General features: G+C 57.3%; 1 protein-coding gene across 1 annotated transcript in view; it reads left to right on the plus strand.

Moving 5' to 3' along the window:
• Positions 1–8,806, plus strand: part of CROCC2 (ciliary rootlet coiled-coil, rootletin family member 2) — a 55,884-nt gene extending 47,078 nt beyond the window's left edge. Inside the window, 4 exon segments of the mRNA XM_023743372.1 lie at positions 4,591–4,737; positions 7,090–7,212; positions 7,788–7,910; positions 8,723–8,806. Coding sequence (XP_023599140.1) covers positions 4,591–4,737; positions 7,090–7,212; positions 7,788–7,910; positions 8,723–8,806 — 477 coding nt within the window.
• The last annotated feature ends 2,797 nt before the right edge of the window (positions 8,807–11,603 follow it).

Consider the following 11,603-nt stretch of genomic DNA (forward strand, 5'->3'; position numbering starts at 1 on the left):
TTTTCTAACATGGATTCCCTTTTCTTGCAATCACTTTGTTCTCTTTAATTTGAGACCCTCAGATCTGATTCCTCAGATTGGCTTTGTCTCTTGAACCACAGTTGATTGCTACGTACGTCATCATTTTTTTCCTCTGCACGTCTTTAAAGAAGGGGGTCTGGTCTTGCTCAAAGTTGGAAGTGGAGAGGAACCTCCTGGGGACTTGGTGTGACCCTGTCCAGATACTTCAGGCCCAAAGGAAAGGCAGAGAGAAAGGTCCCAAGGGCAGCCGTGGGGGCCGTGGGGCATGGGGAGCCGGTGGCAAAAGCAGTCCGGAGCCCTCACTAGAGCTTTTCTGTTCCAGGAATGGGGTGGGCGAGGGCCCTGCTCTGGGGACACAGCCATAGTGACTGCAGGCCTCTTGTTCCTCACCCACCATGACCCTCATCCCTGGAGGCCTCCCCTCCATGTCAGATGCCCCTCCAGTCCTGGCTCTGAGCCGGGGTTCCCAGGACCTGGGGGGGGGTCTTCTGAGGTTCTTCAGATATTCTGTATCCATGTTAATTTTTCTGCTTGATCAATAATTTCCTCATTTTTTTATTGAAGTGTGTGTCCTAAAATCTATCAGTATTATGTGAAATTTTTCTAGAATTCCGGCAATTACCATTTCTCCTATTTTCAGGCTGGTTGGTTGTGTCTATCCTCCATCTTGCAGGAGCCCTCAAAGTTCTGGTCTCCAGCTCTGAGGAAAGTGTTCCCACATTTTGTGACCTCTTGACCATTGCAGTGGGCATGGGATGGGAATTGAGACTCACCTAAATCACCGGCAGCCCCAGGCCCTTTTGACAAACAGCCAACCCAGCCGCAGTGTTTGCCACCGAGGGTGTGGGCCAGAGCAAGGTCTGCAAGCTACACGACAACTTTCACGTTCCCGGGCTGGGTTTTTCTCCATTTCACATAAGCCAATGTGTTTGTCAAGAGAAAGCTAATTAAAAACATATTTTTCTAATTAAATGGTAGGCCGTGCTGTGCAAACAGTAAGATTCTTGTTTGAGTGCAAACCCCTCCCGTTTCCAGGGCTACCCTGGGGATTCACTAGATCAGCGATGCACAGCCCGCATCACCCACCCACATGACCCTGCATCAGAGCCAGGTCCCAGCCTCCCGCTCCAAGGCTCACAGTGTCCTCCTGGCACCCGGGCTTGTCACGTCCGACCCCACTGGCTCTCACGTGCCCCGGTGTGAGCCCTGCCGCACACCCCACCTCTCCAGAGAACGCTCCCCAGGCCCAGCCTGAGCTCAGTCCAGGTTCTAGAAGCAAAGCTGGGGAGCCCCTGGCACCCCTGGGCACACGTTTTCAGCTGGTTCCTAACTTTTGTCAAGAATGTCTGTGTTTGTGTCTCCTTAGAGTATTGTCTTTATCAGCTTTTTTTTGTGTTGAGATTGTTTTATCTTGATTTAGTGAATTGGTGAGCTTTCCATCTTTTTCTTTCACCTGGAATAATCTAAATTGCCTAAGAGGTAAGCTTTTTTAAAGGTTAGTCTGAATTTGCGTGCAAACCGCGCCCTCCTGTCATCTTAAATAGGCTTTAACTGCCTCTCCATCTCTGTCATTTTCAGTTCGCCGCCTCTTCTTGTCACGTGGCAGTCACCCACCTTATATTGTTGAGTGCACATGTGTTTACCGTCGTCATAGTGACGTGTGGTTATACCTGCAGTTAGATCTGTGCCTGTGCTGGGTGTCGGAGATTCTATTTATTTCCCCTCATCCAACTTGCCAACAGTTCATCTCTTTTATTGATCTTTTCAAAGAATCAACTTTTATCTCTTCTCTTATTTCTGTCCACTTTACTCATTTCGGCTTTTATCTCTGTTAACATCCTCTTTTGGTTGTCATTTTTCTGATTTCTGACATTGAATAAGTGTGTGTTTATGTTTGGACTTTCTCTCTCACTAGTAAGAGAATTCAGTGTGAACTGTGTTTTCCCTAATTGAGGTTTGCTGGGTGACCCGTGGCTTTTTCATATGAATTCTTTTCCTTTTTACCCATTCTCCAGGAGTTTCAGTTTTTATTCCTTCTTTAATTCAAAAGACTAATTCCATGTCTGTGCCTCCTTTTGTCGCCACATCTGGTCTCACTGGCGAGAGGGCGTGGCTTGGGCAGTGCGGGCCTTTGGTCAGCTTCTGGGGGCATCTGGGTTTATGCTCCTGGTTGTCGGCTGTTTGCTGGTTGCTCTTTGCTTTCTTGGTTTGGTTTTGTCTATTTGTTCGTGATATGTTTGGAGGAAACTGAACAAGCTGATTGCAAAGTTTACAGGAAAGAAAAGATGTTTATAACTGATTTAAGGCAGCAGGAGGGGTAGCACAGGCTGGACAAAGAGGCCAGCAGGGTGGTAGAGTCCAGAGGTGTTCAGCTGTCACTACTTGGTGCCAAGTCCCTTATATCTGAGCAATTCAGGGGCTCATTGTGTCCTGGGACTGGCCAGAGGGCGGAACCAGCCAACCAATGAATGGGTCCGTTGTGACCCAGGGGCTGGAAAGGTGTCAGGCTGAGGACCTGACCTCCAAGGCCCAGAGGACGGATTGGGGATTGGGGGTCGTGGCATGCTCTGCTCTTCACTGTGCATAAGCAGGCTGTGTAATGAGACCCCCACCCTGTATGTGCACAAGACATTTTCCACACTTCCTTCTACAAGACCCTCATTTCACAACAGCCCTCAGAGGGTGTGGCACCCTACAGCCCCCTCCCTTCCTTCTCCTGGTCCCAACAAGAACCCAGTGAGATTGCATCACCCCATGCACAGATGGGGAAACTGAGGCTGGGGGCCTGGTCCAAGGGCAGGAGGGGAGCCCCGTGTCCCTGCCCCATGCCCGGCTCTTCCCTGCCTGGCTCCCAGGTCAGAGCCACAGGCTGGGCTCCATTCGCTATTACAATGAATTTAATTCCATGGGCACTGAGTCCTTACAAGAGGAGCCCAGTGTTTCACATAAGTGGTCTGGGCCTCTTTAAACACCATGAAATATTTAAGCCGTGTTTGAAGGAAACCTCTGCTTTTCTACTGGAAAATGTGTACAAACAGAAAATTATAATTTTCAAAATTGCAAGGGAGGGTGAAACGTCACAATTTTAGGGACAAGCATTGCCCTCCTCCCTTTCCTTTTTCAAAGTACTAGTGTCAGCCCCCCAAAAAGTGTGTACAGGGTCACCCTGCCGCCTCCAGTCACTTCCCGGCTCCTCCGAGCAGCCCTCCTGTGTGAGCGGCCAGAGTCTGCTCCAGCATTTAGTGAGAATAAAGTGAAAGGATGGACCATGGCCCCTCTGACAGCCCTGGGGCCTGACTGCTGTGGTCGCTGTGGAGGATGGGTGTTTGCTGAGACCGGGACCCTGGGGCCTGCGAACTAGAGCTTGCCTGGGTCACTGGGGTCCCTGCACCTTCAGGCTCCTCTCCCTGGCTCTGTGCCCAGGCTTCCTCTTGCCCTCACACTTCACCCCCTCAGTTGGCCCTTTCTCCCTCCCCCAGCCAGGCTTCCAGAAGGCCTGCCCCTCTCTCTCCACACCCCCTCCCTCCCAATTTCTGCTGACTTTCTGGGCTTCCCTGCTTGACCATCTCTTTTTCTCTCTGTCCGGACGTCTACTTGTCAGGACCCCTTCGCTCTCCTTCTCCCCTCTTCCAGGACACCCTCCCCTCCTCTGGCCTCCAGAGCCACCTGGTTCTGAAACACTGCCCCTGAGTTTAGTGACTCCTGGGCACCCCTCAAGACTGAACTCTGAACCTTCACCCCCAGACATGTTCCCCGCCTGCCTTCCGTCTGGGTTAGTGGGTCCTGGACCACCCAGCAGCCCATGCCTGGGAGTCCACATTCCCCCACACGGCCCCTACAGGCTCAAAGTCCCATGTCATATCCGTTTACTCCCCCACTCACATCCAAGTCGCCTCCTGTCCACCACAGAGTCAGAGGACCAGAGACACTGGCCACTTCTCGCACAGAACACAGGGGAAAATTCAAAAACTAGAGACTGGCCCAACCTCATGAAGCCATGCTGGTCACATGCCAACCTCAAGTTTCCAACAATGGAGTCTGCATAGAACTCATCAGAAATCTCCAGGCCCCACTGCAGGCCGGCTCGGGGCCCAGGGGCCAGGTTCTCCTTGTGAGGGCTCAGAGCAGAGGGGTGAGGGGGCAAGGCTGCTGTCACAGGAGAGAGACCTGGTGTGGGTGGCGTCGGTGGGGGACTCAGTGAGGCTGGTGGGGCTGCAGGGCTGAGCAGGACTCTGGGCGGTGAGGGCAGGGCCCTGGGGCAGGGGAGCAGGTGGTAGAGGGGGTGGGCTGAGTCCAACAGGCTCCGTGACTTGGGGTGACTCTGGTCTTCATTCCAAGTCTGGAAGCAGGTGAGGGACACTGGTTGTGTCTTGAGGCCACTCTGGCCACAGCACAGAACCTGCCAGCGGAGCCTCTGCCCACACCGGGCCCACAAGGCCTCCTTTCCAGTTCCCACGGCTACATCTCAGGCGGCCCAGGTGTGCACAGTGTACTTGGCCTCCTCTCGCCTCCTCACCTCCCAGCGACCTGCAGCAGGCCTGGGCAGACACCCTGTGCCCCCCTCCCCAGGAGCAACTGGACGCACTGCACCGGGCCCTGCATGAGAGCAGGAGGCACAGCCAGGGCCTGGCCCAGAGGAGTCGGCGGCTGGAGCAGGTCGCCAGCCTGGAGCACAGGTGCCAGGAGGCCGAGAGTGCACGGGGGCCCCTGCGGCAGGTGAGGCCCCCAGAAGGCAGGGCCCTGCATCCCTTCACAGAATCAGCCCCTGGGCATGAACAGAGGTCCAGGTGTCCAGACACCATTCAGTGCCCGGCTGACAGAGCAGAAATCGGAGGAGGGAGCGCACACGCAGGGATTCCCTGGACCAGGACCACCCGAGAGCCTGGTCCACGTAGCCTCTGTCTACCCGGGTACTTCAGAGGCAGCAGCTCAGGACGCAGGGATTGGGGGCACAGTGCATGAAGGGGCACATCCTGCAGGGACACAAGGCCTCCCAACACCTCAAGGGCTCCCACCCACAAGGGGAGCTCGTGGTGCGGCATGCACGCCAGTCACTGGTATGGGCTCTGACAGTGGTCCCTAGGAGAGGGTCAGGGGATCCCCCACCAGGGTCCCTCGCTGGGGTCAGGTGAGGCTGGGCATGTGTCCTACTGCCCTGGGGGCCTGGCAGGTCATGGCTGAGAGTCTCTGTGAGCACGTCTAGGCAGAGGGTCTTGCCTGTCCCCCAGCACAGGGATCTAGAGTGGTATGCGGACACAGACAGAGGAGGGGCTCAGGAACACACAGCTGCCACCTGGGCACAGACATCCACACGCTGTCATCCTTCCCCTTGCAGCCCTGGCCCCAGGCAGGGCTCCGGAAGGGCATTCAGCCTGGGCTCACCTATGCAAAGGGAACCAGGTGTCTGTCACTCATGGCTGTCCCAGGCTGGGCTGCTCAGAGGGCTGGTGGAGGCCGTGGTAAGTGGCACCCCCACAGACTGTGCAAGGGCCTCCTCGGGTCCAGTGAACCCCTGGGCTTGTCACTGTGTCACCTGCTCACCAAGACCTATAAAGACTGGCTTCCTGCTGGGGCGGGCTTGTCTGGTCTGGGCAGTGTGGCCCAAGGGCAAAAGGACCAGGGGGACCACAGTGGCCAGGCTTAGCATCACTGGTGGAAGGAGCAGCGAGGAGACAGGTGCCCCAGGCTCTCAGACTCTGAAGGAGAAAGATGCCAGGGGGCATGCAAACATCAGAGAGGGGAGAAAAGGAAAGGTCAGGGCCAGAGACAAGGTGAAGGCTGCCACCACCTCAGGCAGGAGGGAAAGAGTTAGTTGTGTCAGGAGCAGAGGCAGAACCAGGAACAGCCATGGTCCCCACGGGTTGGAGGGTGTATGTGACAGCTATGTGGACACTGACCACACGCCTCCTGAGGGAGCAGTGGGGCCCTGTGGGGGGAGGGGGACTGCTGGGCCTGGAGCCCCTGGGAGAGTATCTGTCCCATGTCCCATTCAGGTCCTGTTCAGCTGAGGCGGACTCAGGGACGACAGGAGGGTTTTCCAGAGGGGAGTGGCCAAGTCAGTGCGGGGAAGGGACCCTGGGGATAGGATTGGGGTCTGGATCAGGGCACAGAGACCAGCAGGCCAGCACAGGCATGACAACCACTGGCCAGCTTGTCCACACCAGGCCACCTGCCCGCCCAGGAAGGAGGGTCGGCCAGCTGGGTACAGTCACCAGGATCCTGTCACTTCTGAAGGGTGGGCCAGCGCTGAGCTGCTGAGCTGGGGAAGCGGGGGACTCACGGCCACTCCAGGGGCTCCTGGGGGGCTGAGCACTAGCCCGGCTGTGGCACCGCCCCGTGGGGGAGGGGAGGAACAGCTAATGAGTTCCAGGAGGTCAGCTGCGAGGGGCCGCAAACCCATAAACCCTTTATTGGTGTCTCAGGAGGGGAAGCCCGGCCGTGGCCGTTTGTTTATTTTGGACCTCATGTTTCTCTGTTTCACATGCACTGCCAGGGCTGTCACTGGGATTTTAAAGAAACAGGACTTCCTTTTCAGTGGAGGGGCTGTTTTTCTCAGTCCTGAAGAAGAAGGAATCCTTGCTTTTGAACACTGACCCCATAGTCTCGCCCTGAGGCTGCTCCTCTGTAGCAGGCCCCTGAGAGCCCAGACCCTGAAGGGAGGACCGACTGGGGCTGCAGCAGGACTGGGCACAGTGGGCAGTGGGCAGGCCTGGTTTGGAGAGAGGGCCTGGGCTCTGATGCTGCCCAGCTGCTGCTAGGACTGCAAGGCCAGAGACCATCCCCAGCAGCACCCAAGAGGCACGTCCGGGGTCAGGTCCTTCCTCCAAAGGGGTCATCCACAGGGGCAAATGGAGCCCCACTGACCTTCCCACCAACACTGCTTCTCTGTTTCACCCTCGTTCAAATGCCAATGGCCCTGGGTGGGGCTCGGGGTCCTGGCCCAGGGCAGCGCCCTGCCCCACCAAGCCAGTGCTCATGGGACCCAGAGCCCTTCCCAGAGGTACCCACATGCTCCCCGAAGTGCAGGCCACACTCCCCCAGCAGCCACTACAGGCTCTGCTCTTGCAGAGAGAGAGGGACCCGCTGAGCAGGGAAGGGGACACGGCGGGGGCCAAGGAGCCACTGGACCAGCCCCTGAGCAGCCTGCACCTCCAAGTGGACAGGGCCCTGAGGCAGGATCAGCACCTACAGGTCAGCAGGGCCGGCGCAGCTCTGCGTACCCCAGCCTTGGGCGTGGGCCCAGGACAGGGGGTATCCAGGTGGTGTGGGTCCCAGGACGGTGGGCCACCCTGCCTGACTCAGGACACACATACAGGTGTGCACGCACAGGAGTGTCTGCTGGGTCACACCTGGGAGTGGTGGGACGGTCGGGGGCCTCGTGAGCCAGCACCTAAACCAAAAAGGGAGGTGTGGGGAAGCACAGCTCCCCTGCATGTGTTGGGGGGATCTCCCTTTCCACCACTGGGCAGACTCTCCACCCCAGACGAGGAATTTACAAGCAGGTGGGAGGCAGCAAGATTCAGCCTATGACGCCTGCAGAACCCCAGTCCAGACAAGCAGAAACCAGGATGCCATTAAAGCAGATGTAAGGTCCACCCTGCCGGCCTGTGGGCTGGGCTCTAGCTCAGATGAGGCCCAAATCTGCTTGCCGATCTAGACTGGGGCCCACCCCCCAGCAGAGGGCAGCGGGTAGCAGAGGCCTGGACAAAGGAATAGTGGCCCCAAGGGCAAGCGGGCAGCAGTGAGGTGTCTAAGTTCTCACCCAGGTCCAGAGAGCGGAGCTGGAGCAGGCCCAAGCCCAGCAGCCCCAGGAGCTGGCTGCCCAGCACCAGCAAGACCTGGCTGTGGAGGCCAAGCAGGCCCTGGAGTCCCAAGTGCTGGAGGAGCAGGTGGGGCTGGGTGGAGGGCAGAGGAGGGGAGGGGAGGGGTGGGGAAAGCCCGGTGTCCTGCAACACACCCCTCCAGCAGGGGTTCTCCAGACTGACACCCAGGAGCTCCAGCTCACTGAGAGGCGGAGCAGGTTTCTGGGGCAGTTGCCACCTGCTCTGCCTCTACTGCCTGCCCGTGAGGAGGGGTGGTGAGGACAGTCCCTCAGTCTGAGGTCGAGGCCTGTGAAGTGTCCAGACTGTGCCTGGCAGGTGGCAGTTGTAGCGCCTGCACCTGTCCTTCAGGCAGGAGGAGAGAGTGTCATGTGAGGACAAGGTGGTGACAGTGTGACAGAGCCTTGGAAATGTAGCTGTGCTGCCCACCCACACACACACACACATGTACACACACATGTATACACACAGGCAAAGACATGCCTGCCAGGGCTGGCCCACAGGCTCCAAGCTGTCAGAGACAGCTACGTTCTACAGATAAGGAAACTGAGACCCCGAAAGGTAAAGTGACTGCCCCGTGTTACCCCCAAGTTAGTGTCCCTGACCCACCAAGCCACGTCTGCTGAATTTATGAGCTCAGGAGAACTTATTTCCTTATCACTCTGAGTACATTCATGGCCTGAATGGAAGGGGGTCTGTCCACTGTGGGTCCCTAGGATGGGTGGATGTACCTGATGAGGTGAGCCTGCGTGCCCCTGTGTGTCTGCCGATGTTTCAGTCCCATGCATGTCACCTCCTGGGGGAGCCATGGACCGTGGCCTCCCAGTGCTTCCTGTGACAGAGCTCTGGGAGGCCTAAGACCGTTCCTGCCCCGTTCCCAGGTGGCCAGGAAGGAGCAGCTGGACTAGGAAGTACAACGGCAGCAACATGCCCACCTCAGCCAGGCCTTCCCTGCCAAGAAGTGAGCCCTGCTGCCAACCCTGCCACAGCCCTGACCAGCCGGACGCAGAACCATGAATTGGAAAACCAATGCTCATGCGGCTCAGTGTGGGCCCGGTGCCGGCAGAGGGGCTCAGGGTGCAGGCAGCCGGAGCCTACACTCACCTCCAGGAGTCCCATGTCAGCAGGCACCCTCTGGCTCCCCCGACCACTGAGCACCCCACCCTGTGACGTGGGCTTCTGCTGCACACCTCCTCCTCCAGCCACTGTCTCCACCTGGACGTGCCATTGGAACAGACCCGCCAAGCCAGTTTCCTTGGCCACAGGCTGCATCCCCTGCCCTCAGCTCTGTAAACACGGGGAAACACGTGGAAAACATTTCCACCAAATGGAGCCAAAAACAGTGTCCTTCGAGGCCCGGTGCCCACCTCCCACGCCCGGAGGCTGTGGAACCTTCTGTATCCAGGAACTGCAGGTCTCTCACGATGGCAGGTGGCTGGAAATGACTCAGTCGGTCCCTGTGACTCACTGGCCTGAGAGGCACGGGAGCAGGAACTTCAAAGTCAGAGTTGCAGAACCTCTCACTTTCCCAGTCTGTGAACCTGGGCCAGGGACCCTCCGAATCCAGCCCCGTTGCTATGGAAACAAGGCAGCCATCTTCACCTATAGGCATTTTTATTCGTTTCCCCCATTTATACCAGGTCAGTGACTTATTCTCCTCTCCAAATGGCCTCTTTTGTTCTATGATACCAGCCAGCCCAGGACTCAGGGGACCCAAGGTTCTTGTGAGTTCAGCTCCTCCCAGGGAACCCCTGTCATACTCTGGAGGACAAGCATGGGGGCAGGGAGGGTCCAAAGCTCCCGGAAGCCACCCCATCTCGGCCACTGTAAGCTGTGGCCCAGAGAGACGGCCGTCTGTCTCATTCAAGATGGATCCAGGCTTGTTTTCACCTGGTGGTCCTTTGGAGAGCCTGTCTGGGATTGCACAGCTGGAGACGGGCATCCCTGCCATCCCCCAAGGAGGCGGGCCATGCTGGCCTCACCCACCCTCATCTGCCCGGCAAAGCTTCGGGCACAGGGTCCTGTTGACTGGAGGACAGAGCTGGGCCAGGTAGACTGAGCAAAGTGAGGCCCAGTGTTGGGCACTGGACCCTGGCCTCATACAGCATCCTGGAGGTGAGGTGCAGGGAGGAGGGCGGGGTAGGGGCCCATCCTGGTATACAAGGTCAAGGCAGAACTGCTGCCCTCCCCACAGTCGAAGGGATAGGGCAGAAAAGCGACCCGTCTCCCACCCATCCCTGCTCCTTGGAACTCGGGCCAAGGCCCGTGGGTGCTTCTCCCCTGCTATCCCACATGGAGGCCTGTGGCCTGTAAGAGGCCTGGCAGGTTCCAACATCCCTTTAGGAGTTGCCAGCCTTGCAGGGCAGTCCCAGCTCTGCTCCTCTCCAGCTGTGCAATCCCAGACGGGCTCTCTAGGCCTGGGGACCACCTGGTCTGGGGCACCAACCTTCTCAGGTGTCAAAGGACACACCTGAAGCCCACAGGGGGAGGAGAACTCATCCCCTGAGAGAGCAGGAGAGCCATGGGGACAGGGCCATCCTGAAGCACTGGGGCCAGAAGGAAGGAAGTGACACCCTCAGACAGAGAGGCAGGGGAGGATGACCAAGCACCCGAGGAGACAGGCTCCACCTCCAGCACACCAGCTTTTGAGGGAGCAAAGGCCCCATCTTGGCCACAGCTGGGGAGGAAATGAGCCACGGGACCCAGGAGTGCAGCTGGGCCAGGGCAATTGGTATCTGGGCCTCCTGACATTAATATTCTCACCTGTGGATGCTAAAGTGAGGCCAGAGCGCTCCCTCTCCCAGCACATGCACGCTCAGAGCCTGTGGGTTAGACTGTATCTGCTACTTTTAATATTCTTTTAAAAATGTTTACTTGAGCCCTGGCCAGTGTTCTCAGTGGTTAGAGCGTCGGCCCAAGCACCAAGGGCCTTGGGTTTGATTCCTGGTCAAGAGCACGTTGCTGGGTTGCAGGTTCAATCCCTGGCCCCAGTCAGGACATGTGTGGGGATCTCTCTCTCTCTCTCTCTCTCTCTCTCTCTCTCTCTCTCCCACACACACACATACACCCCTCTCTTCCACTCTCTCAAAAAATCAGTGAAAAAAATATCCTCAGGTGAGGATTAACAAAACACACAAAAAATTTTACTCGCGTTTTCCTGCATCATTAGAAAGGCCACTGAGCATAATTTTATTGGCTGCCAACCAGGGACATACCCTGCCTCCCACGTGCCTGGGTCCCCACTGTGGTTTCCCTGCCATCATGGAACACTCAGAAATGGGAATCTTTGCCCTTGAACCAGGGGATATGCAGGAGGCAGGGAGGGGCCTGTCATCACCCCAGGGCAAGGAGAGCCATACCTGAGCCCACCTGTAACCCATTTATGGCCTCTCCCTGCAGAACCTCTAGCTCAATGTTTCCAGTTCCCCTCTCTCTCTCTCTCTCTCTCTCTCTCTCTCTCTCTCTCTCTCTCTCTCTCTCTCGGAGGGAGGGGAGGGACAAACATCCCAGCAGTGAATGTGGACCCATTCTGAGCGTTTCCCTATGGTCACTAGCAGAAGCCTCATCATGATGTTCGGGTGTGGGGCGCTCCGTGAAAGCTCTGTCCCTCACTGCACATAGAAAGAGCCAGGGGGGGCGGGGGTTAGTGGACTCAACACACTGACTATGTGAACCAGCTGGGCACCATAGAGACAGGCCCTCCCACCTCTGTCTGGGTACACCAGCGGCACCCATCTAGCCTTACAGTGAAGAGAAAGGAGT

This window comes from Myotis lucifugus, unplaced genomic scaffold, assembly GCF_000147115.1.
Source record: "Myotis lucifugus unplaced genomic scaffold, Myoluc2.0 scaffold_5, whole genome shotgun sequence".
Lineage (NCBI taxonomy): Eukaryota > Metazoa > Chordata > Mammalia > Chiroptera > Vespertilionidae > Myotis > Myotis lucifugus.